Source organism: Scardinius erythrophthalmus, assembly GCF_964197995.2.
Source record: "Scardinius erythrophthalmus genome assembly, chromosome: 10".
Lineage (NCBI taxonomy): Eukaryota > Metazoa > Chordata > Actinopteri > Cypriniformes > Leuciscidae > Scardinius > Scardinius erythrophthalmus.
Genome location: NC_138230.1, coordinates 32,333,030 through 32,361,025, shown reverse-complemented (window position 1 = coordinate 32,361,025; position 27,996 = coordinate 32,333,030). Strand labels below are relative to the sequence as shown.

General features: G+C 37.9%; 1 protein-coding gene across 1 annotated transcript; it reads right to left on the bottom strand.

Annotated features, from left to right (window-relative positions):
- Positions 1-244: 244 nt before the first annotated feature.
- Positions 245-27,996, bottom strand: mylipa (myosin regulatory light chain interacting protein a). Its single transcript, XM_081376888.1, has 7 exons — positions 27,707-27,996; positions 22,545-22,735; positions 7,021-7,206; positions 4,894-5,091; positions 4,567-4,731; positions 2,865-3,276; positions 245-1,531 (listed from the first exon to the last, which is right to left on the bottom strand). The coding sequence occupies exons 1-7, from the start codon at positions 27,791-27,793 to the stop codon at positions 1,346-1,348; spliced, it is 1,425 nt and encodes a 474-aa protein (XP_081233014.1). The 5' UTR covers positions 27,794-27,996; the 3' UTR covers positions 245-1,345.

The window sequence follows — 27,996 nt, the reverse complement described above, 5'->3', positions numbered from 1 at the left end:
CACCATCAATCTAACCTGAATTTACACTTTAATGGTTGATGAGAGAAAGACTTTTGCCCTCAGAGTCATTGTGCACTCGGGGAGGGTCAGAGGTGTATTTTTTATCTCTGCTTGTGTTTTATAACTTAACTTGCGGTGTATAATGTGCCAAGTAGCCAGGCTCTACCATATTAACGTAAGAAAAACAAAGCAGGAAACTAGGACAGTTTGCTTGACAAAAACATACACACACTCACAATGTTAGTTAAAAAAACAGCTTTATTAATACCTCTCGTTCAAAGAAATATAAAAGACTGAGAGTTACTTCTATATTTACAGAGCATAGTTTTTGCTTCAAACAAACAGAAACAAATCCTACTTGTACAAATTGAAAAAATATCCCCTGCTGTGACGTACAATATTGTGTCAGCAGGAAAGAAAATAGTCCTCTTCATCTCTCAATAATAGTCTGTGCAAAGAAAGAATGCATATCAAACACACCGTGTTGCTGCTACATTAAGGCAAACCCCTAGGAACAATACACTTAGAAAACTCCTTGGTAAAGTGACAGTGTCAATTAGATAATTTCTTGTTTAAAAAACAAAAACAAAAAATAACTTTCCTATAGATACCTTTTATCACATCTTTGACAAAAGGTCAAAATCTCATAAAATGGTTAGCAGATCATTCAGTACCCTTTAAATTCAAAGCTAATCACTGGTTGACCGTATCTGTGAAATGAAGCATATTAGAAAGAATAAGAATCTGAGGAGCCTTTACAGACCAGGTTTGGAGTGTCGGAAGCTGGTAATCTATATATGAATGGAGGATCAGTAGCTCGACAACTTCCTCTCTACTCAAAAGTGCTGCGAGGGTTTGTGCCCCTCGCCATAAATACCTCTTCATTGGCATGGAAACTATGAAGACAAACCTAAAACAAACTCAAATCCACTGCAAAAAAAACAAAAAAAAAAACACATGCTTAAAGTGGACAATGCATATTAAAAGCAAAACATAAAATTCAATTAAATTAGGAAAACAAAAGCAACTCCCTAAACTATACAATTCCTCATGGGATACAGATTTGTGCAGGTTTATGAGACAAAAATATCAGCTTGAACGTTCTGCATGCTGTTGCGTATGGACAAGTGAAAGAAAAAACACTTTCAAAAATACATTTATCAGATCAACTGATACAATTAATTTAAGAGACAAACATTCATAAACATCAAAAGATCATGGTTTCCTCAATGGTTTCAAAAACAACATTTCAATGAGGAGCAACCCAACCGCCGCGGCGCTCGGACTCTTAGTCTGCCACCGCGTCAACTGAAATTAAAGTCCTGTGGAAAAGCGGTAGGCAAGCTTAGTTTTGGTAGATCTTTTCACTGGTGGAGTAGTCGTTGGTAGTGCAGGTGTGGGCGGCCACCCCTCGGTGGATGGGTTCGGGGCTGTTGCTGCCGCTGCCGATGGTCAGGTTGAGCAGACTGGTGCACGTTGGCAAGTAGACGTGCTGGACGTGTTCCACCTCTGACCGACACACCGGGCATGACTGTAAAGATAAAACAACAGACTTCAGTCAGCATGCACCACAATAACATTATTGTTATATAGCTCTTAAATAAAGGTATAAAAGTCTTGTGGTAGATAGTTGCAATTAATAAGGCTGGGCACCATATGCCATGCTAAAGAAAGTGTCAACAGTAGAGATTTTTTACATACGGCTTATATCACGGTAGATGTATTTGCACAGCTATTAGTAACTTTACTTTGTTAAAATGTTGTAGGGCTAATTGGGTAGTGTGAAGGGATGCGTTTCAAACTAGTCAATGAGATCTATAACATGAATCAGTTTACTTGTTTATTGAAGTGAGCTTTATCGGTTTTAAAATTTTGCTGCTTTTTTATTATAATGTTGTAACTAAAATCTTACAATCTTTGGTAACCTAATGCTAAGTCGTTTTGTACTTTTGCCATTTATTATGAATAAACCTTTTGGTTTAAGTCCATCAAATTATAAATAAAAAGAGAAAAGAATCTAAAGAGATACCTTGCAAATGAAAATGTACATTATTTAATTCACTAGATTATCCAAAACTAGGCATTACCACTTTGTTATTTAATATCTGTGGTTAATGTTTAATAACATTTCCAAAAAAAAATTATACTAGAGCAATGGCATTGTCAGTGATTAAGAAATAGAAAAATCTTTTTTTTTTTAAATGTATACAAACAAAACAAACTTTAAATTTTCAAGTTTCAATTTAATGACTCATTTTTAAAAATGTCATGTGGTCCAACTAATTCAAAAGTCATTTCTTTAATACATGGGAGCAGTGTTATTTTAACTAAAATTTAAAAATAGTTTGATAATTAAAATATAAACATAAGGTGTAAAAATAAATACATGTTGCCTTGGTAACTATGTTGTGGCTAAAACGAAGTTAAAGCTAAAGGGAAATATTGAAAGAAAACTAAGAAAAGCACAAAAGCACTAAAAATAAAAAAATAAAATAAAAGCAAATTAAAAATATGAATGAACACTATAATAGTATATAAAAAAAATCACACTGTATGTGAGTGTACACATCTTAAATGACTATTTTTTTATTTAGGTAATGTATTTTTTCAAATCACAAATATCATTAATTAATGCATATAATTAAATTGTCACACCACATGACATTTTACAACCTGAAATAGCCTTGCCTTGCCACAAAAATTACATTTTCTTTTATTTATGCATGTTAGTTGCACCACATGGCTTTGATTTGAACAAACATTTTCCAAATATTAATATTAAAATATATTCAGGTTATATAAAATATATCACGACAGATTTATCATTAACATTTTTGGCGCAATATTGGATAATATTGTCTGACCTGCAGCTGTGTAGCACAGTTTTGGCAGCAGACCATGTGACCGCAGGGGCAGAACGCGGCGTCGATCTCTTCTTCGCAACACAGCATGCACAGCAGCGCTTCCCGGAGTTTCTGCAGCTTCTCCTGTAGCGAGCGGCTCTGCTGGCAGCCCCCGCAGTCCAGCGCCCCCTCCTGGTCACGGGACGGCGAGCGGGACGACGGAGTGCGCTCCCCCGGCCTCGACATCAGGTCCACGATACCGGCGTTGTACAGTGCGCGTCTGGCGTAGTCGTACACTTCCTTGGAGGTCCGACGGATGTCGAATACATACTTCTTGCCCAGGTTAATGTTCTCATTGAGGAAAAGTGAAGCCAGGTGACCCTTGAAATCCCGGCTGTACTGCATCATAACTGCGTTTGTCACGGTGTCGCACCTGCAGACAAAAGCAAGATTGATTGGTTAGCAAGATGGCATATTACACATTAGCGCATTATCTGCTCAGCGTCTGCCACACAACGGCACAAATGATCCATTATCCATCAGAAATAATGGGCTTTTGAAAAGCTGCTGTAGTTGTGAAAATGAAGGATGGTGCTGCTTGTTAGAGTTCAAGGGCAGATAGCAGCGGCTGGCTCGATTCTTCAACGTCTTGGCAGTAAAATCTCTTATCGAGGGCTGAAGAAACAGCACCTTACACACTAACACATTTAAAAAGGTGAAAGCAGTTTTATTGCCAGACGTATATAACACCGTCTAGGTTAGATAATGGGAACGTTGCTACAGAGCAACGTCTCAATCTCCTCAAAGATTGAATTCAACTCAAAAGCAATAAAATAAATCGGTTTATCAGTGAGATCTGGGTCATGCATTTTACCCAATTTAGTATGTTCTTTTGCATTGTGACGTTATGACAACTAAGCATTGAGCATCAGTAAGCATTTACTGATTGATTGATGGGATTTTATGGATTGATTGGATTTTATTTGAATTTATTTTATTTTAGAGGTACGTTTAAGGTTGACCCACTTGTACAGCTAAATAACTGTTAGTTACTTTGTAACATGTTTGACGATGCAAGACGTTTTCACAGCTTGCGGTTTTACAAATAAAGGTCAACGTTAGTTTTTCAATAAAATGCTCAGAGAAAGTCCAAAACAAAAGCATCTAATCAACAGAGCAAAGTGCTGACACAGGCTTTCTACAAAGAAAAAAACGATAGAACTTTAACAATAACCAGGCCAAAGAGAGATTATTACCTCTCTATGAGAACAATGCCTAAAAAACAACATTTTAAGAGGTCCAGACAGGCAAACTAAAGCATGCTAGACACTAAGGGTCTGGTTTCACAAACAGGGTTTACATTAAGCCGGCATTAAGCCTTAGTTCAATTAGGAAATTTAAGTAGCTTTTATAAATATGCTTTAGAAAATAAACATTACTGGTGTGCATCTTGAGACAAAACAATGGCACTGACATATTTTAAGATTTCTTTAAGTTGCTTTCAGTTAAAACAGCTCAAACATGCATTGAAGTCAGGGACTAGGCTTAAGGCTTGTCTGTGAAACCGGGGGTAAAAGCTATGCACAAGGTATGTAGTGTCAAGACTGGCAAAGCTGCTTAACTGCACATTAACATAAAAAAATAAATCACTTTTAAGAATGTAATGATGCATCATTATGCTCACTGAAGGGTTTTATGGTGCTTTCACTTGTGAATGTCTCACCTGTAAAAGGCATGCGTCTCTGTGATCGCCCGGTACAGCCCACTAGCTGCTCGATTACTGATTAACTTGAACAGCAGGACCACACTGTCGCTGGTTTCCTTGGTGACAGTCAAGTACACAGTCTTCCCTGATTGCGTGGCAATTTGTATTATGGGATAGGATATCCTGCATTGAAGGGAAAATATGACACATTACATTTAAAAGGCAGTAATGGCACAAATTGAATTAATGTTACATGACTGATCCAGAGATGTGCTCTGGGTGTCATTTTATGAAAATGACGCCATCAGGAGCGCTTTAGGATGCGTCACCGCATCAAAGTCTAACCTGTTAACCAGGGTGAAGTCCTCTCGGCAGATGGCTATGCCCTCTGGTCCCACTCCGATAGCCAACCTCTGTCCTTCAGCGTCCCGCACCCAGTGCCACTCCACCCCATAATGCTCCAGCAACGACACCAGCTGCAGGGCCTGGTACTCCACCGAGGCCTGGCTCAAACCCTCCAGAGCCTTGTGCTTGGCTATGATACTGCCAAAATCAAGAGACACATTGAGTCCAAAAAATTACACCAGCTGATCAAGTGAAACGTGGGAGAGAGGTTGAGGGAGAGGGACAGGAGTAAAAATCTTTGCTAATATTAGTTTTGAATTTTAGGTTTTGCTATTGCCTGGTCTGCCGTGAAAAAATAAAAATAAATATTCAACCTTCAGAAAGAAACAATCAAAGAAAAACATCGGACCAATACTGAAAGTTGATACTATATTTTATTATGGCTAAGTTATAAAAAACTAAAAATTAATTAAAATCTCCAATATAAAACTGTGATTCAAGTCACAAAAAAAAAAAACTGCCAACTTTAAAAAGAGAAACAAAATAATAGAAAATTATAATTTCTGCCAAATCAGACTAATACAGGAAAATATTATAATAATATAGTATAATACAATAACACAATAATACAAGTTTATAATTAATATAAATCAATGTAATATAAGTTCATATCAATTAATATAATGTTTTAATATAAATTAATATAATGTGTTAAAATATAATTAATGATATGTTTTAATATAAATTAATATAATCATTTTAATATACCATACTATACTATCAATAGCTGACATTTACTTTTATTAATGGCCAATAATAACATGATTTAATGTTTAAACTGGAACCTGATATCTACTTCCATTATCAGCCAAAAACAAAGACTCGTACAGATAACCATTTAAAGTCATTTAACATTATATTAATCACTGACGAAGTCCATGGCTTTGTGTTAGCCTGTATGAAGCTCTTTGATTTTCTTCATGTAAGCATTAGTCTTAATTTGATTTGATGACAATAATGATTAATCACTAGAGACAGATTTCATTAATCCACTTTGATTGTATTTGATTAGGTCGTCTGTTATCTATCCAAAACAAGTTAAAGAGTCTGAACAGAACTCTACAAAGGAGAACTGTAATTAGTCAAACACTATTAGGAGAGCTTTGTTTACAACCACACAGCCCTGGATCAGAACTACACATGAGAGCACAGATTTGAGCTCAGCTCCGTTGACTTGTAAGTAACCAGTAAGTAATCACCTAAACGCCTAACAACCAAAACCAAAACCAAAAAAAAAAAAAAAAAAACCTTTACACTATCTTACCAATATCTTGAGAAAATAGAGTTTTAGCTTCTCATGGATGGCGGTTTGTGGGATCTACAATTCTATTTTAACAAGCTGTAGGTTTCAGTATAATTTTTATTTTTTAAAAGCATTTATTTTTTAAATTTATATATGTGTATTTTTTGCATTGCATATGTTCATAACAGATGTGTTATAAATGGTACGTTTTCATATTAAAATGCATAGCTAAATACATTCACATTCTTTCTGATAAAATACACAACCACTCAAAAGATAGGGGCCAGTATGATTTTTTACATTTATTTTTTAAAGAATTTAACACCTATTCATCAGGGACAATAAAATCAATATTGTCAATATCACAATATTACCGTTTTACTAAAATGTTTGATCAAATAAATGCATCCTTGCTGAGAATAAAACCAAGAACAAAAATCTATAAAAAAAAAAATCTTCCAGACCCCAAAAATTTAAAATAATATAGATGAACAGAAACATACTGTGCCAAATGAAACAACCATAATTTATTCTCTAATTGATTTATAAAATGGATAACCTATATTATTGGATCTAAAAAGGTTCAATACAATACAAGGTAAACTCTACCAACACCATCTGTGGCATAATGGTGATTATCACAAAAAGTGTTTGTTTTTAATTATAATTAATTAATTAATTTTTATTTTACAATCTTTGAGAGTTCATTATTTTCAGTCATTTGTGTCATTACAGCTATTAAACACAGAACACATTTAATATCATCATAAAAGCACGATACAAATACGATGGAAGTGACGATTGTGATTGGCGTGTTGGTTTACCTGTTGATGGTGGCTTGGTTGGGCTCTGTGGGACAGAGTTCAGTATACCAGTACTTGGCTGTGTTCTGGTTATAGTCCCCGAACTCGGCCTGGGCTAGGAGGGCGCTGAGCTCTTCGGCTTGTTCGGAGCACATCCGCAGATGCCCACGGTGCAGATCCTCTTTCACATGCATAAAAAACAGGTGCCTGTAGAGCAAGAGAAAACAAAAAGTGTGAGAATTTGTTACGGATGGAAGCAGGTGGTACTGTGGAAAGTGAGGGAACCACATATGGATGTGGACAGGTGGTACAACAGGAAAGCGAGAGGGGATATACACAGACTGAAGCAGGTGATGGGGAACTTGAATTACAAAACACGTCATATGCTCTTATATGCTGCATCCAACTAGCGTTTCAAAATAAGATCCATGAATAGATAACATTTAGGTGAATGGTCCCTTTAAAAGGGAACAGTGAAAACCAGAAGTGAATAAAAATTAATTGGAAAATTGCAAAAGGTCAAACAAAAAGCAGAAATGACGGTTTCCATTCCAGATGGATACTTTCACTTTGAAAACAAAACAGGAGAACTTTGTATTTGTGTGTGAAGTGGTTTGACTTTTGCTCCAGTCACTTTCTTATCTCTCTTATCTGGCAGCGTAACAACTCCTGAGGTTATACGGGCCCTAATGCATAACCCCGCCGGCGTGTTACCAATGATAAGCATGCCGTCTCAATACAGTGCTTGAAAAGCACATTCAAGACTCACTGCTGACATACAGACATAAAGCTGACATAAATCCCTGTAGCAATTCAGGAGTGCTAATCGTGTGTTTTACTGAAGATAGATCTCCTTTCAGCTGTCTGCAGGACTGTCAGTATTTGTTCTTTGATCGATCAATAGCAGGAGAGTCTCAAGGATACAACTTTAAAGTCACACAAACCAAGCTTGCAGCCGTTAGAACAGTGGTTTGTAATCAACTTATCTTTTTATTGATCGATTCGCTTCTAAAGGGAATGTTTTTCACCTTGACTAAGCGTTAGACTGCTTCCTGCTCAGCTGTCAAGTGAACAGATAGACAGAATTTAACTTAACCGCTTTGTAATAGTCAACAATAAGGTATTTGAGCAATGATTTCCGGGATCAACAACAGTCACTAAATGATGATTAGACGAGCAGGACACGAAAAACATGAGAACATTACTATGAATCAAAAAGTAAAAACAAAACAAATGTTTGTCAGAGTATGATTTCAAATGTAAAAGAAAAAAATTGTGGAAAAACAAATAAAAATGTAAATATGAAACAAATGTTTGGTTGCATTTCTACATCAGAGTTCAAATAAAACAAATGAGATCATATTTAATCATATATAACATATTTAATGTGTTATTGGTGTTAACTATTATTTTTATTTATATTAAAGTGTATTATTGTTATTAATGTTCTTTTTTATATTAAGACCAATAATTTTACATTAAATATAATAATTATGATAATATAAAACATAGTATTTATTTTAAATGTATTATTATTATCATCATGTTTTTGCAGTTGTATGACTGCATCACACTTCTATTCAGGGAAAAACAAGTTGAATTTGCTTGTACTGTATCAGCTGCTCATCTGCTCCTGTGGTTCTTCACAAACCAGTTTAACAGCATCATGGTTAACTTCTGCCCAAACCTCCCTTGTTCCTGTACTAACCAGCTCTGGCTCCTTTAGGGTTATGAATATCTGACCCAAAGCCCTTATGTCCCCATAACCTTGTGTCCACTACAACTTTGCAAGTCCCCTGAGATGAGGTTTGGGAGACCAAACAGGGATGATGTTTACCCCAGCATGCCTCTGTTCCCCCAGCCAACAGAAGAGCATGGGAACACCAAAACAGGCTAAGAGACATTCCTGATCTGCTCACATAGGCGATGGCTCTTTAGGAAAACAAACAGATGGCATATCAGTTTGCGCAGTCCTGCCGACAAAAACTCCCCTGGACTGATAAACATTGACTTTGGATGTAAAAAGGGACATTATAAAAAAGGCGGAAAATGAAAGTTTTGAGGTGGATTCATAGGTTGGACAAACAAACAAGATCTGCGGTTTGACAAAGAAAGTCTCGCCCGGCCTGACGAGACACTTCCCTGTGGTGACATCAGACTCATGTGATGAATTACTGTACCTGGCAGGCAAAACAAAGGAGGCTGACGGGGGCAGGGAGGGAGGCAGGGAGAGAGGTTACTAGCGGTCAAACTCAAGCTACTCCAGGATGGAACGTGCGGCGCTGGTTCAGTCAGGCTCTTTACGTGACTAATCTTAGAAACACTCAGCTGTGCTGATGCAGCCACTCAACAAACACTGCCACACAATATGATCCTTCACTGTGTGTGGGTTGAATGGGTTGGCGTGAACATCCATAAAAGGCGGCCAATGATTAGTAAAGGAGACACATTAAAGCAATAAGCCACTAGAGACCATGTTACAGTGATTTTACCATTGTTACCAAAGAGCATGATTCCCAAAAACTGGAAATATTAGAGCTGCACAACTAAAGTTTTGGATGGGTAATATTTGTAATGTTTTTAAAAGAAGTCTCTTCTGCTCACCAAGGCTGCATTTATGTGATTAAAAATACAACAAAACAGTAATATTGTAAAATAGTATTACAATTTAAAACAGCTGTATTCTATGTGAATATATAGTAAAGCGTAATTTATTCCTGTGATCAAAGCTGAAATTTCAGCATCATTACTCCAGTCTTCAGTGTCACACGATCCTCCAGAAATCATTCTATTACGATGATTTGATTCTTTGAGGAACAGAAAGTTCAAAAGAACAGGGTTTCTCTGAAATGGAAAGCGCTTGTAACATTAAACACTACCTTTCAAAAGTTTGTGTGTGTGGGGGGGGTAGGGATAACTCAATACTTTTATTCATTAAGGATAAATTAAATTAATCAAAAGTTACAGTAAAGACATTTATTATGTTACAAAAGATTCTATTTCAAATAAATGCTGTTCTTTTGAACTTTCTATTCAAAGAATCCTGAAAAAAATTAAATTACACAACTGTGATAATGAATATTTATTGAGCATCAAATCAGCATATTAGAATGATTTCTGAAGGATCATGTGAAACTGAAGACTGGAGTAATGCGATGCTAAAAATTAAAAAAGTTAAAATATATTAAATTGTCATAATATTTAACAATATTACTCTTCTTTTTGTATTTTTAATCAAATAAATGCAGCCTTGGTGAGCAGAAGAGACTTGTTATAAAAACATAAAAAACATTACAGATCCTAACCTTTTGACTTCGAGCAGGGTTTTTCCTGCATAGAGAATTACAAGGTGGCCGCCTCCGTCAAATTTCATGCCGCCTCCGGCTCTCGACAAAACTCGGACAGACAGTCACATGCTCAGATACACTTTTTCCACCGTGATGGTTCTGTTGCGGGTTCCCGGCCTGTGTCCATTCTTAAACCATATAGTTTAACCAATAGTGCTGCGCGGATCATCATAATCCGCAGGTCGGGCGGGCGAAGAAATAAAAACATAACATTCCAATTAATCGAAGGTGGATGACAGATAAATCATTATAATGTGTTGAGTTTAATAAAGACACAGACCTCTCATCATGGTAAAATGCAATGAACGTGCGTCACTCTTTTACTTTCGTTTTCAACAACGTAATTCTCTTCAGGGAATCCTAATCAAGGAAAACTTAACAGGGATCGATATGGGACACATGTTTTTTTTGTTTTTTTTTTTTAAAAGGGACAAGTGAGAGAGAATTGTACTTGCCCAACCGGACAAATGCCCTGATTAAAATGCCAATATCAAAAAATAAAATAAAAAAATAACAAGGGAATCACAGAAAAACGCAAGGATGATTCTGATTTTATTTCATTTAATGTAAGTGGAGATTGATAGCCTATAATTGATAATAATAAATGTCTTACCGTGTTTCCCAATGTTTTGATTGTTAACAGCCTAGTGTCTTATTCTAATTAAATGTATTGATCAAATTGAATAATTTGAAATGAATGATGGAGCATACATTTAATTTAATGCCATTTATAAAGGTGAAAAATGTATTCTGATAAGAGTGATTTCCAAAAGTGATGTAATGAAACATTGACCATTTAAGTTTGATGGGAGTAAAGCCTCTGTTGAGGTTATTAAAGGGGGGGTGAAATGCTCATTTTCACTCAATCTCCTGTTAATCTTGAGTACCTATAGAGTAATATTGCATCCTTCATATCTCCAAAAAGTCTTTTGTTTTATTCTATTTTTTAATTGAAAGATTGGCTGTACCGAGTCTTTCCGGAAAAAAACGAGCGGCTGGGGGCGGGCCGTGTGGGCGAAGCTAAAGCTGTGCTAATGCGCCGAGCTAACAACACACAGAGACATTTGTTCAACAGTTTTACTCACCGTTCCAACGCACGACCGCGAACCTTTATCATTGTGACTGCTCTATCCTTAAGCATTAGACGATCTGCAAATCCATCGATCTGGGCTTTGTTTATAAAACAATCATCGTCGAAATGCAGGGAACAACAGTCTATCACAACTCCGTTTATGCTCAGGAAAACAAACTCCATCCACGGGTGCCTTAACGCTGGGTTCTTTGGGAATCTGTGCAGGGTTGTCTTGCCCTGGCAACCAAAAACACACTTCTTTGGTGACATTGGCTTCCCAAAAGCCAGGCAGGGCGCTTTGATGGCGAACTGCTTTCACTCTCTTGCTCTGTTTTACGAGTGCGCGCGCGCCCGCGATCTTACCGGAGAAGTGCCCTTAGGACCCATATAAGGAAATTCCGCCCTCTCTTACGTAAGACAGAGCCATACTCGAAAAATTTTTTCCGAAACTTGTGACAAACCGGAAGGACAATTTTTGGAACAAAAATACTCCTTCAAACGTACAACTTAACTTTTGAAACTTTGACCATGTTTAGCATGGGAATCCAACTCTTTAACAGTGTAAAAAACTCAGTATGCATGAAACAGTAATTCACCCCCCCTTTAAGGAAATGTAATTTTGCCAAAAGAAGAACTTTTATTTTAAATAAATGTTAATTTTAAAGCAGCCTACTTCAGTGTGATATGTTACCATATCATCATGCTTAACACTGAGAATTTGAATAATTGTAATGTGATGATCAGATACAGATATCTAAATCAAGAATATCATATTTTGGGTGGTTGGCGGGTGGATTATTTTTAACAGTGGATTCGGGTGACTCAAAGTGCACCAGATTAATGAATTTATCTTTAAAATGTACAAAATTTTCTTCCAGGGGGCATGCCCCCAGACCCCCCCCCCTAGAGGTACCAAGCTCCACCCACAAAAATACTGTGGGGAAACACAGTAAGCTATATGATGGTCTACGAAAAATAATAATTAAATTATCTTACTATTAAAATAGATGATCAGGATTTTACCACCGCCTCGTTTTGAGCCAGGAAAAACCCTGGGTAGTGTATAAAATTCCCACAATAAGTCCCATAAAGGTATGCTGAAGTGTACCTTTTTTTTTAACAAGGGAAGACTTTAAGCTAAGAGCAGCTGGAAGATTAGGGTTGGGGGGGGGGGGGGGGTCTGGGGGCAACAGGTGTGCTCCACTCTCTCTCACCAACTGTTTAAATCACTTCATGGCCCGTTCAAGTGAGTTTGAATGTTGAGTGTACATGTGCACAAGGTACAGCATTCATGTTATAAAGATATGATTTTGTGTGTGGTAAACTGCTTATTAAAGTATCCACACCGCATTATATTGCGGTTACTGCAATTACTGCATGAAATCATGATGTCCTATTACCACATCTCCACAACAAATGTGAAACTTTCCCCCCATTATATTACCAAACTAATAAAATAAAACTAAAAAGCACAAACATGCACCGCTTTCTTTGAAGTTCCTAAATCATCTAAGAAGTATGCTATGCTACTCTGAAACTACAGAATTCCTCACAAAAAGACAAAAGAAACAATCACATTGCAGCGGGAGAACTTGATCACGTAACTGGAAGAATTCAATTAAAAACGCCTGCACCCTTCTGCTGACAAGAAATGGGTCATGCCGTGATATCTGAGAGAGTTTGAGCTTTGCGAAGGAGGGCTTTTGTGGGTTTGAGGTTTTGGTTTCAAATGCAGAGCAACTTTCTGCAGAATTTCCCCTGATGTATGGCTGGAAAGTGAATCATGACAGGCCGGAGAAAATTATTTTAGGAGTTCACAAAGTTTATGGCACTTTCAAAGTAGCTGATAGTAGGTTAAAGGGTTTATATAGGCTGAATGTTGGCAAGATTGTAAATATGTTTTTATTGAACTAGCTTGAAAATGTGAAATATTTTTAAACATTTCAGACACAAACCTACTGAGCCACTAAAGGAACATGGTGGTAAAAAAAAACCAAAAAAAAAAAAAACACACATTTCAATGCTTTTGCAGAAACTTGCAAAATCAAGTTTTGCAAGAGAACGCAAAAACATTGGCTAATTTTTCCTCCCACACCTTGTCCCTTTAGGTGCTAACATGTTTAAAGTTGTAAGATGAACTTAATTTTAAGTAATTTTAATTAACTGTAATTTTAAACTTATAGGATTCTGGTCACTAATTTTGCTCAATTCTTTTCCTACTAATTGTTTTGTCTTCTCAGATTCAGGCAAAGTCATCATGGGGGGCCAGATGTTTTGGGGTCTGACGCAAAGAACAAAACATTCCTCTGAAATGAAACGAGAAGCTTCTGCCCGGAGACTGCAACAAAGAGGGCAATCCGCACAGGGGTTTCATTCTTCTCAGGCGCCCTTCGAAACAATGTGGTTTCAGAGTTAGTCAAATAACATTGCTCTGAGCCATGTGTGTAGCTGGGGTTACTCTCAGTCAACGAACTCTAGTAAACCCTGCCATGCATCACAGGTAAACACCTCCTCGCTAAACCACAAAGCGTTAATCATCATTCGCTCAAATACTCAAGAAAATTCAGATGAAAACTGAAGCTAAAACAGGCATTCAAACAAAGAGATCCTTTGTGAGCAAACGCCTCTGGTAAGTGATGCATTCAGCATCGATTTGGCAAGCGGTAATAATGCTGTGGGCAAAAAAAAAAAAAAAACCCTAACAAAATTAAATTGGGTGTGGAGACAACCTAACATCATTCCGGAGTAATTCACACTCAGCTTAAATAGGTGTAGGTTACTACAGTTCATCTACAAATGCGGTTAAACCTGCTCTGCTGTCAGAGCGCATGTAATCCAGTAAACACAGAGAGACAACAGAGCTCTAGTGTTTTAATTCACAGAATAACCATTAAAACAAAGAGGAAGAGTGCAAGATGCAAGCTTAAAACTGAACATTCAAATATTTGTTGTATTTTCATTGCATCCAGTTAAATATTACACTAATGATTTCACTTTTATTTAACAAAAACCAACCTTATTTCTGATTCAAAGCTAAATTAGTAAATTGAGTCCTTTATATGACTTTACTAGGGAATGGCGCACCGCACCGTAACCTTTGCTGAGTTTTTTTAATTATTTGTTTTAGGTTTGTTTGTTTAGAACTTGGTGACATTCCAACTACCATATTAATGGAGAGAAACAAGTGAAAAGTATATATAACCAACAAATACGTGATATATCGGTTCTCGCTTTATTCTTTACATAAGAATCATAGAGGAGTCATCACAGTTCATCAAAATATGCTTCAGAGATATTGGTACAAGGGATTTTTAAAATGGAATTTTTTTCCCGCACACGACACCAACACTAATCCCATTTGGCCCATTTAAGGATATAATTGTTTCTAATGGGTTTGAGGTCTGGAAGTGGAATAGGGCAGGAATTCATGTCAACAAAAATAGAGGGGAATGGGCTCTTATTGGTTGCAAGCCAGATTTGAGCTTGCTTTTCCCATGTTAGCGCCACATCTCAACATTTCAATGTTTTGTGATCCATATACAAAGCTTCAGGAGGATTCTGCGTGTCAGTCTTCCTGCGGTAAGGAGGTAATCGGGAGCTTACTGGGATTGCTGGTGACCTTGTTGTCAGGATTGGATGTGAGGTGAGAGTGGTAAGAAGTTTGTCTCGGCAGTTGCCTGTTTGAGATCATGTTGACCCCCAATAGCACCTGCACTCCAGTTCCTGCTGACAACACCCAGGGCCCTGACTGTGAAGATAACAAGACCTGAGATCACAGCAGCATGTTTTGCATATTTGCAGGCGTACAGAAAACCAGTGTGGTTTCAAGTATGAGAACTCTGTAGATGTTTTCATGTTTCTGAACAAGAACCAAATAGCCAGGGTAAGAGAATGTGCGTGGCTTAATCTTTTAAACATTATTCGCTGCTCTTCCCAAGGGTTGAAGCTAAACCAGCGTACTGATTAATGTTTAAAAGACCCCTTCTCTTATTTAAATTGTCCTGTGCCTCAGCTAATGGTGCTGGCCTCTGTGGATCAACAGGATCATTCAGTCCTGATGAGAATGCTAAACACTGAAGCCCTCTAAAACAATACAGGCATCTTTACACAAGCCTGGCACGTATAGCATGACATAAAGACGAACTAGAGCATAATCATAAGCATGCAGTTATTATTGAGTGCTGACTACTCAACAATGACCTTATTTCTCCCCCATAACATCATAAATGTTAGCTGTGCATAGTCAAACCCACCATATTTCAGCCAAAAGTTGCCTCGAGGATAGGTTAGTGAGCTTTAGCAAGGTAACATTAAGGCCCCTACACACTACAAGCCATGTCAGCGAACGCTGCCAAATCTATTGATTTTAATGGTGCGTAGCAGGGATACAGATGAAAAATGCAAGGTTTTTGTGACAGCGGTGCTGATACACATCAATACAATGTTTATTAAATAAATACCATTTTCAAATACACAAAGTTGTAAATAAAACCGATTATTGGAGCAGAAAATAATACTTCAGTATTTGTACTTCAAAATTTCACTTATTTCAACGTGTTACTTGCATTTTCTTTGTAATTAATTGTGCAATTTACTCTTAATTTCTTGGCGCTGTTGCTATTTTCCCGGCGGGATAAATGACTCTTGTGCCCGGCGCAAATCTAAAATGGGTTGGTCTGAAGCAGCTTCATTATTCATAGGTGTGGTTTGGGCGTAACGTGAAATAAACCAATCAGAGCGTCATCTCACTTTCCCTTTAAGAGCAGGCGCGTTTGTTCTAAAGCAGATTCCTATTATAACGGTGGATTTGCCAGGCGCGCGCCAGGAGCGGTCTGTCTATCCATCCATCCATCCATCCATCCATCCATCCATCCATCCATCCATCCATCCATCCATCCATCCATCTATCGTAATAATGTATGATTTGCAAAAATGAAAACTGCTGCTTCTGTGTAGATGAGAGAATCAAAGTGCTCGTTGTGCACACGCTTCATTGATTATGGCCAAGCATGCGCCCTTAAAATAGCATATGAATAACATGCGCAACGCGCCACTGACTTTAAACTATTTTTTCCTGGTTAGTGGCGCAATTGTTTTCTAAACCTGCAAAATAGCATGAAGGAACGTTTGCGCCGGAACACACCTCCTTTTTTGCGCTGAACCGCCCAATGAGCGCAAGTTCATTCCCTAGTTTAGCGAAGTGCTTCTGTGGAGGGAAAAACGCGCTTTGCGCAGGTGCAAAATAGGAATGATAGATGCGTCGGTGTACAAAGACAATTGCGCTGGGTGCAAGATAGGGCCCAGTATGTGCGTTGCCAGAAAGAGTTTTAAAAACATGTCGGCTAACACTTGGCTTTACGGGTGTGTAAACATGTTTGATTATGCAAACTGAAAACAAAGCAGGACAGATTAAGAAACGCTGTTTTTTGGGGGTGGGGATTTCTTTAACACATGTTAGTGATTGTGGTTGGGAGAAGAGGTTGGGCGACTCTGATCCTCAAAGGATCCAGTAACGATGTAAGCAGGATTAGGCTCTCAAGGCTGTAGTTTATATCTTTAAACTGTGCCTCATTTGAGGATTGTTCCCAGCCAAAAAATAAAATAAAAATAGATGTCCAAGCACTGGAAACAGTCATTTGTGCGGAATCATTTTGCCATACTAGTAAACATTTCTTATATCTTGCAATCATCCGTCAAAACTCTCCACAGAGGAAGTATAAATATCTATTTTTGGAAGATGCACTTATACTAATGAACACGAGGAACTGTCATAATAACGGACTACAGAAGCTAGCCTTTCCAATCGGCTCTGGGTCTTATATAAGCGGCTCTACTGCATTCAGAGGCCTGTGCACTGTTTAGTGCATCTTACATAACAAAACAGACAGAGATAGAATGGAAGTAGAGAAAGCCTGAGCAGATTTCTAGTCCTGGACAGGTGCTGAGGTGCAGCAGGGGTCGGTGCATGACCCTTTCTCACTCTGACATTTCCGACTCGGGATTCTGTCAAGGCACGCAGACATTTATTTATTTTTTTGCTTTTTTCAACGGGCCAAGGTAGAGAGTAGATTTATCATATTCATTAAATAAAAGTCTCTTCCTCTTACAAAAAAAATAAACAGTGTTAAGAATGAAGTTTAAAGTAAAAAAAAAATGTCAACAAGCCCTCGTTTTTTGGACTCTCTCAGAGTCTCAGCTTCATTCTGGTCCGTAACGCCCACTTATAATCACAATCCAATCATTATCTGACAGATAAAGCTTAGTTCAGCAAACATTTTTTTTATGTTAAATACTCGGTTTCAATCATAAATGTGCCACATTATGGAAGCAAAATGACTTTGAAAGTATGTAAGTTGCAGCATGTATTTTAGGTATGTTACAACAGCACCATTTCAATGCCATGGTACATGAAAATGGTAATCAAATGGTATTACCATTTTGATACAGTCACTGAATCATGGTACAATCACAGTACTTTTTTGTAACGTCTAGGCACTGGTCAAATCAGCCCCTCTCGTGCCTGTTCCTGTGCATGTGCACTCATGAGCTAATTAACTTCTAGTCATAAATCATTACTTAGGTGCTCTGAATCAGTTTTACTAGGAAGTTTGTCATACCATGGCTGCAAGATCTTGATGCAGTTTCAAAGATTACAAATCAAAAGTACCTGACAAGACAACAAGAGAGAATGACAGATTTCATGTGCATGCACAATTCCGCTTAAAAATTCCCTGTGGGGAAAATCATGTGGCTTCAGGCTCCATTTGTATGAGTGTGTGATAAACGCATGCCACAGCTCACTGCTGGTCGATGGGCAGTGGAACGCAGTGACGAAGTAGGGCAGAAGTCATTGAACAAACAAGGTTAGAGAACATGACCCTTGTAGCCAGAGGCAGGGCCGCATCATGCATGCATATGCGCGCACACACAACAGTGCCAAAAAGAAAACAAAGGACTGTTTTCATGTGATAGCAGCCTGTGTTACACTCAGAATGCCAGGCAGCCATCCATATTCTGCCATGGGCGTCCCTTTCTCCATTTAGTCCAATACAGTTTACTCTATAATATAAAACCCTTTCATGTTTTTGTCAGTGTTATTTAAAGGAATGCACGAATATTGCAATTCTGGCCGATACAATAAGCTGATAATTCTTTTCAAATGGCAGATATTTGAAGATATTTTGCAGATATTATATCACAGAATTACAAATGTACAGTATGGAAATACCAATACATATATTAATGAATTTTTATTTATAAATATAAATACACTAGCCTGGTTAAAACCAGACCCTTCTCAGTTGAAACTGAGTGAAGGGTCTGGGGAAGCTATGTAGACGAATCATTTCCAAAGGGGCGTCACCAACCGACGTAGCTCAGCTTGATTGACAGGTGATCTGACCAATCATACTTCGCCATCCGCCATTTTGTCCGACAAAGCAGTCAGGAGAGTAGATTAACATAGGAGGATTTGAACTTGAAAAACGGAGTGTACTGACCACTTTCCGTGGTTAAAACAACATTCCTTATGTTTGTTCATGTTTATTTGAGGCTATAAATTAACTAGAAGGAAGAGATTATCGGTTCACAAGAACAGCTTTAACTGATGCTCTACACAGCGATCTGTCACGGCACATTAAAGAGCAACAAAACGGTATTTATTGTTTAAATTTCTTTTAAAAAATTACCAAATTTGTAAGCTGAGACTTTGTTTAATATGTTTAATATCAAACGTAACCGAAAAGTAGCCTGCTCTGTCCTGTCTGCCAGCGTGTTGTCAGTCTCCTCTCTGCTCCGCAATGTATTTTTCACTGCGTGAGAACTCCTTCAGCTTCGCTGCGCTGTCGTTATCATGTAAATCCCTCCCCAAACGTTTCTGATTGGTGCCGCGATTTCAGCGGCACAGTAATGAGTTTGAATGGGCTCTTCTCCAGACTATCCTGAAGAGAGAATTGAAATTCGCCGGAAGTAGTCTGGGTTTTCCCAGGCTATAAATACACCACAACCATTTTCAACAATAATATGATATAAATGATAAATGTTTCTGGGGCAGCAAATCAGAAAATTCAGCTTTGCCAATAAATTACATTAAAATATTTTAAAACAGAAACCAAAATATTGAAATTTCACAATATTTTACTAAATTAAAAATAAATAAATAAATTTAGCCTCAGCGAGTAAAAACTATTTTAGAAATGATAACAGGACTCGTGGGAAAAAGCAATGCACATAATGATGGCATGTGAAAGTGTAGCATAATACAGTTTGAAATGTTTATGGTTGTAGAACTACATATTTTCCAAAAAATGTAAGCAGTATTCAGATTTTCTGAACACTTCCAGCTCCTGCCACATGTACACCATAAAGCCAGTGTTCATTGTTATTCAATATGCTTCACATTTCCTCTACCAAATATTGAATCTCAGCCTGATCAAAGCTTTGCTCTTGTCCTGATGTCGACTGAGAATAAAAGTCTCAACCCCCCCCCCCCCCCCATCTCAACATGTCAGCCTTCACACTTTCACACAGAGTAAGCTGTTTTTTTGCCCATTTAGAAAGCTGTCCAGAGTGGCTTAACAGCTTGAATGATATTGCGGGAAGCTCTGGGGGTGTGACGTCCCCCTCGCATCAAGACATCTTGCGTAAAAAGAAGTGCAGCACATGTAACTTAATTAACAGTTAGGGTACTTATCATTAATGTTTCTCCTCCCCCCAAAAAAATCCTTCAATCCTACCATCCACCATCTGTCAGTGACCCCTGCTAATCTCCCTCAGGTCACCAGAAGGCCATCTAAACCCAAAAAAATGGCTTTTAAATCACAAAGCCTTAGAAAAGGACACTATCCAGTAACCAGGAAACGGAAGCAAGTGCGCATGCACACGCTGCCCTGCCAGAGATGTTCTGCCCAGAGGGCGCATGGCTGTGGGAATGACCGCAGGAGCTGGCACGCAAGTCCACTTCATTTTATTGAAAAGGACCCAGCAGAGCTTGGAGCGCACAAAACGCAGGGCTCCAAAACGGGGCAGCTATCAAATAACAGCACACAGCGGATACCGGAGGAGAGGGTTCACTGTGGGGTTGAAAGTAGTACACTGCAGGTACATACTCACTGCAAAGACACGCACAAGCTGAAGCTAATGCAGTACGAATGAGCAGGTCACGGGAGACCCTATTTATAACACCAAACAAGGAGAGAAAGTGGAAAAACAAGTCAACAAAAATGTTAACACCTGTCTGTGCCACTCTTTGTCAGAGACAAACATTTGTGGGACCAGCGTCCTGTCAAAAATAGTTAGGCTAATTTACATGACAAGAATTCTAACTATCCAATTAAATTGTCTTCAGACTTTCTGAAGAGGACGTTGACTGCAAGAGTACTTGAAAACATTGGACTGACAGCTTAATTTCATTTTTGAAGAAATTAAAGCTTTGAATGGGGCTCTGAATTTTATTTCCAAAGACACATTACATGTTAACACAAGACTAGTCTGACCTTGTTAGTAGGCATGCAAAGTTTTGCTCTTTTTTTGCTAAAGCACTTGTGTTAATTCTTACTAGTGTTGTTATTATTATACTATATTAATTTTATTATACTTATAGTATTTATTCATATTTTTAATGATCTTAATTTTGGATTTTCAGATTTAATTTTAATTGTAGTTTAATTTGTAGTAATTTTGTTAAGTGCTATTTCTAAGTTAGTTTCAAAATTATTTTTAATTAGCTTTATTTCATTTCAAAAAGTTCTTCAACTTAAACAGAAATTACAAATGCTGCCTTTGCAACTAACTGAAACAAGCTTCAAATATTTCATTTTATTTCTGGTTATACAAATTACCAAAAGTTAGTTGTAGTTAAATTGATTCTCTCTTTCAAAATAAGTTCTATTTGAAAATTTTTAAAACTTTAAAAACAGAAATTCTAGTTATTTGTCATATGCATAATGTGGCTGAATGCATCTTTAATCCTAAGCTACAGAATTCACTGTCTTTACATTGTCATGACAAGAGTAGAAAATATATACGATATAACTAAACGGACAAGGATATCACACTAATCTCATCTTTACACATACTGTATAATGCTTAAAGGGTAAGTTCACCCAAAAATAAAAATTCTGTCATTACTCATCGTTCCAAAACCGCATGTCTAGACTTACTTCTGCCTAACATTTTTTTATTTTTTATAGTTTTTATTTTTGTCCATACAATGGAAGTCAAAGTGGTCACCAAAACTGTTTGGTAACCAACATTCTTAAAAATATCTTCATTTCATTTGTGTTCCACAGAAGTCAGTCAGTCGTACAGGCATGAAACATCATGCCAGAAAATGACAGATTCCATCAAGTCTTGTGTCTATACTTTCAAAACAGTGTGCATTTTAACATTGTTAATATTGTGTTGCCCGTATAGCTTAAAGGATGTACTTGTATCCTTTAAGCTGTGCTCCACATTGGTCTCAGACAAAAAAAAGTAACAATGTAACTCTACAGTCAGAGTGAATAAAAGAGCATGAGGTGGCGGTGGTGACTCGGCCAGCTCAGTCTCTGTGGGTAGGAGTCTTTGAGCAGGGGGATCACATTTCCTGCTGCTGCTCATAGCACAACGACCTATAGTAACCCACAGGGAGCAGGGTTACTACAGGGCAAACTACTGTACTGAGAAAAAAAAAAGTTTTACAGGCTACTGTGCAAAGTGCTCTTTCTCTGTGCAAGACACATGACTTCAGCTGATGTGAGGCTGAAAGAACAGCCATAAAACCAGCATTGTTAAATGAATATTTAATATGTAACTTGCCCTAGATTTTGCTGTAATATTTTAACACAGGCACACTCCAAAAACAAGATACAGCTCAAGTCGGGAATGGAATTCACATTAGACACAGAGAATGGAAGGAAAACGGCTTTACTTCCAGTATTCTCACACAAAACATTCACACACCCGCATGCTCGGATGCGTTTCTTACTGCCGTTTTTCTGACATCTTGCACGGTATTAAACGGAAGTCTAAAAACATCTCTATTTACAGACGGTGATGAAATGTTCTCAGCCACAACTTCCTTAAACACTATCCATTTTGTTTTTGTGATGCACATTTTGCTCGTACATGTGTTTTTGTGTACGTACCTTGTCTGCTCCTGCAGAATAAGGTGAGGCTCCACAAAGAACTTCACTCTGAGCCGTAGTCTGCAAGGCGTGATATTGTCCATCTGCTGGGAGATTCTGTTCCTCAGGTTCAGCCACAGGTTTTCTCCCTTACTGCCAGAAAACTGCAGCCCAAAGTAATCCACCTCAATAATTCCCAACTTCCGACATACCTGTAACCAAGAGTTAAATTTCATATTGTTAAACATCATTTGTTTTCTTGTCCCCATCAACTTTTCATTGCATGGAAAAGAGCAGCTTGGACATTCTTCTCAACATCTTGTGTGTGCCACGGAAGTGTCATTTTTTTTTTTTTTTTGTAACATAAGAATAACTCATCCTTTTTTGTGGGTAAACAATTCAGAAGTTGCGATAATCTGTTCTTCCATATTGTGATCTATATCTGAGTGAAACAGCTTCTCGAACAAGAAAAAAAAAAGAAAAAAGAAGAACGGGACTTGATTTTGCCCACCGGGAATTGATCGTTGGATCGTGTGATCTCATGTGTTTCGTCCTTGCGACAGTAAACGCGTCACCGGAGAAGATATGTTGTTGCAAGAGGGATGCCAATTATTTTAATTACTAGGGCATATGAATAAAAAATAAAAATAAAATAACGATGTGCATGGATAATACTGCAATATTCCATAAAAAAAAGTTTATGGTCACATTATGCATCGACTTTACTAAATGTATCTATTTATTTTACAATTTTGCAGTATAAGCATGATTTTGAGATAAATTAAAAGATAAAAATGAAAAAAGAATTTAATTTAATTTAACAATCGAGATAAATATTTTTTTACTTATTACTTATAATACTAATAATAAAGACAAGAAAAATCCCCTTTAAAGGTCAAATCTGAAGAGGCAAAATTACACCTTTAAAACACTATTCAATAGTCAGAATTAAACTTTGTTTGCTTGTTTAGTTAACCTCATGCCAGCTACATTATATTATATTCATTGTGAGAAAGCGATTCAAATAGGTTTTTAAATTTTATCTTAGATAAAAATTCTAAAACTAGCTCTGGTCTTACTTAATTAGGGCCCAAGCCCTGAAAGGGCGGAGGCCCTATTGTTTTCGTAAGGATTATTTTTTTTTTTTTCTCATTATTTTTTTTTTTGCCTTTTTGCCACTTTTGGGGCCCTTAACATGCTCAAAAACTCTTGAAATTTTGCACACACGTCAGAACCCGCGGCCATCAGGGCCGGGCTGAAGCTGGTACCGGGGCGTGGCAGGGGGGCTCGACAGCGCCCCCTGGAATGGGGTCCGAAAACTTGGTCCATAAATCAAACACGCTTGCATGTAATAATATGAAACTCAGTACACATATAGATCTCATCGGGCCGAACAACTTTCGTGCTCTAAGTTTTACAAAAGCCCAACAGGAAGTCGGTTATTATACGTTGTTTGGAAAACGCATACAATGGAATGTGAAATACTCCTCCTAGGGATTTCATCCGATCGCCACCAAACTCGGTGAGAATAAAGTCAAGACATTGAGGATGAATTCTTGCGAACGGATTTTTGATATCTCAAACGGTTTGGCCGTGGCGAGGAAACAAATTTATGGCGAATAATGGGACACAGGAAGTGTGTTATAACTTCTGCATACATTAACTGATCTTGATGAAACTTCAGCAGTGTGTTTGTTGTAAGAGGCCGATCACATGGATGTGACTATTGTGAGTCAAAGTTATAGCGCCACCAACTGGCAGCAGGAAGTGTGTCACTTTCAAAATTCTTTGAATTCACCCTCTTAATTTTACCCGATTTGCTTCAAACTTTATGTGTATAATGTAGACACACGGCAGATGTAGACCTGTGAAAGAATTATTGATATCTTAGATACTGTTGCCGTGGCAACGCATCAAACTTTAATATTCTTTTCGGATGCGTTTGAGACTCTTAGCATGCTTGAAATTGGATGAAACTCGACAGATACATCACATTTATTAGCCAGTAGACATGTGAAAAGTTTCAGAAACGGGCGTGGCAGGGGGGCTCAACAGCGCCCCCTTGAACGGGGTCTGAAAACTTGGTCCATATATCAAACACGCTTGCATGAATTAATATGAAACTCGGTACACATATAGATCTCATCGGGCCGAACAACTTTCCCTCTGTCAAGTTTCACGCCAGCCCAACAGGAAGTCGGCTATTATGGGTTGTTTGGAAAACGCTTGCTGTGGAATGTGAACTACTCCTCCTAGAAAATTCATCCCATCCCCACCAAACTCGGTGTGCATGAAGTCAAGACATTGAGGATGCTAAATTGCGGACGGATTTTTGATATCTCAAACGGTTTGGCCGTGGCAAGGAAACGAATTTATGGCGAATAAGGGACACAGGAAGTGTGTTATAACTTCAGCATACATTATCTGATCTTGATGAAACTTCAGCAGTGTGTTCGTTGTAAGAGGCCGAACACAAGGATGTGACTATTGTGAGTCAAAGTTATAGCGCCACCAACTGGCAGCAGGAAGTGTGTCACTTTCAAAATGCTTTGAAATCACCCTCTTATTTTTACCCGATTTGCTTCAAACTTTATGTGTATAATGTAAACACACGGCAGATGTAGACCTGTGAAAGGATTTTTGATATCTTTAATACTGTTGTCGTGGCAACGCATCAAACTTTAATATTGTTTTTTGATGCTTTTGAGACTCTTAACATACTTGAAATTGAATGAAACTCGACAGACACATCACACTTATTAGCCCGTAGACTTGTGCAAAGTTTCAGAAACGGGCGTGGTGAGGGGCTCAGTAGCGCCACCTTTAGTCATAAATGGGGGGGGTTAGTTTTATCAACAGCAACAAAACTTGGTATGTGTATTGTTCTCATCAAGACGGACAACTTTCTAATTTACATTAACGATCTCTGACCAACAGGAAAAGAGATATTTTGGTTTGAATGTGGATTTTCTGAAGAATTTTCTCTCCCTCTCTCTGTGTCTCTGTGTGTGTGAGGGGAGGGGGGGATTTGACTATTGCTTTTATATTGTTAATCAAGGTTTCAGGGGCTTTTGGGGTCCTTAACGTGCTCAAAAACTCTTGAAACTTTACACACAGGTCAGAACCCACGGCCATCAGTGCCGGGCTGAAGCTGGTACCCGGGCGTGGCAGGGGGCTCAACAGCGCCCCCTTGAACACGGTCTGAAAACTTGGTCCATATGTCAAACACACTTGCATGAATTAATATGAAACTCGGTACACATATAGATCTCATCGGGCCGAACAACTTCCGCAGTCTAAGTTATTAGCTCCGCCCAACAGGAAGTCAGCTATTATGGGTTGTTTGGAAAACGCTTGCTGTGGAATGTGAACTACTCCTCCTAGAGAATTCATCCAATCGCCACCAAACTCGGTGTGCATGAAGTCAAGACATTGAGGATGCTAAATTGCGGACGGATTTTTGATATCTCGAACGGTTTGGCCGTGGCGAGGAAACAAATTTATGGCGAGAAAAGAGAAACACGAAGTGTTATAACTTCTGCATACATTAACTGATCTTGATGAAACTTCAGCAGTGTGTTCATGGTAAGAGGCCGGTCAGATGGATGTAACTATTGTGAGTCAAAGTTATAGCGCCACCAACTGGTAGCAGGAAGTGTGTCACTTTCAAAATGCTTTTATCAAAAGTGGGGGGGTTACTTTTACCCACAGTTACAAAAATTAGTACGCATATTGGTCTCATCGAGCCGGACAACTTTCTAATTTACAGTCATTAGCTCCGAGCAACAGGAAGTCAGATATTTTGGTTTGAATGTGGATTTTTTGGATATGTCAGACTCTGAGTTTTTAGTTACTCCTCCTAAGTGGTTTATTTTATTCACACCAAACTTTTTCAACATGATAAAAAATACATTCAAGATTATATATATATATATATATATATATATATATATATATATATATATATATATATATATATATATATATATATATATATATATATATATAAATATAGCTGCGAGCAGCGATGAAGGGCCAAAGCCGGCGGCACCGCCACCCCGGTGCCTTTAGGTAACTAAAGGCATCGGGGTTGCGGTGCCACCGGCTTGGGCCCGTAATCGCTGCTCGCAGCTATATTTATATATATATATATATATTTTAAAATATTTTCATAAGAGTCAACTGAAAAATAAAGAATTTTAACAGAGTTCAATCTATCACAGTCCATCAAAATATGCTTCAGTGATAATGTATTCAAGCACGAGGGTCATCTTCACCCGTTAACAGAAACATATGAGTTAGTCTAGACTAGAGTGCTCTATTCGACGGCGTGCGTAGGTAATATAAATAAACTTTGTTTTAAAAGTTCATAAAAATATCCTGAGATGACATGCTGAAATTCACTGAACAAGAGAAATTCATTCATTAAGCTGAGCCTCGTTGATATGAAAGCACAACTTTCACCTCTTATGCCAATTTGATCTTACTTTTCTAAACTGCTGCTAGACTTAAAACGTTTTAGTTGTGTAAAAATCAGATAATACAAGTTCAGAGATGTCCCTAAAACATTTAGGTCTAGCATAAAGTATAACGTTGAAAAAGCTTTCACTTTGTAATTTACGTTGGAGCAAATGCAGAGCCTCCATGCACGAGCCAAACATCTGCGAATGAACTTTAGTAACCTCGAGCATACCATCACACATACACACTCTCGTTTAGAGTACCCAGACATCTCTTTCTCGAAAAATAATAAAGGCAAATGTTTCACTTTCAACACTGTGTATGTTAATTATCATGAAAAAATATTTTGTTTGTTTAAGAATGATTACATATAGACTAACATTTGATTATTTGCCTTCTTCAGGGCACTATTGATTCGATTCGAATCATTTAAAGAGAGAAATTAATGTGACTCAAACACTCAAAGATTTTAAGAACATTCCAAATATAATTTGTAATCTTTACCCAAAATAAACGCATGCAATCAGATATATAGGTTGATGTTGATATTAAGTTTCCATGTGCCTTAATAAACTCATTCATTCTGCGCTCAGGCAACAACTTTTGATTTTCAACATTTGTGTTTATTTTCTGTGGAATAATGCACGAGCGCTAATCGGATAAAAGACACATTTCAGACGCGTTTAATAAGAAACATCACAGAGTTTCATTCATGATCTTACCTTATTCAGACAGTCCTCTCCGTTCGCCTTTGCGTCCACTTCAATCTCCATCACCACCGCATCCGGTCGAGTTACATGGCAGAGCATTTTGGAGAGGTGTTTTGTCTTTGGTCTACCCGTCCTGTATGAAAAAACACTACAAACAGCTCTCACTGTTGTCCTCTCTAAGCACCCTACATCAGCCCTCGCTCACTTTCCTCGAGCCTTCTGTTATCTGTTTCTTTCTGTGGCCCAGCGCTTCCTGCCCTATATAAATGAAGCGCAATTTAAACTCCGCCCACTCCCACCAC

Bases quoted from the DNA above. Each gene is read 5' to 3' on its own strand.
- mylipa (XM_081376888.1), bottom strand. From the start codon at position 27,793: ATGCTCTGCCATGTAACTCGACCGGATGCGGTGGTGATGGAGATTGAA. The intron at 7,207-22,544 runs GTACGTACACAA...CTTGCTCTACAG, and splicing joins ATTCTGCAGGAGCAGACAAG to GCACCTGTTTTTTATGCATG. The intron at 3,277-4,566 runs GTGAGACATTCA...TTTTGTCTGCAG, and splicing joins GAGACGCATGCCTTTTACAG to GTGCGACACCGTGACAAACG.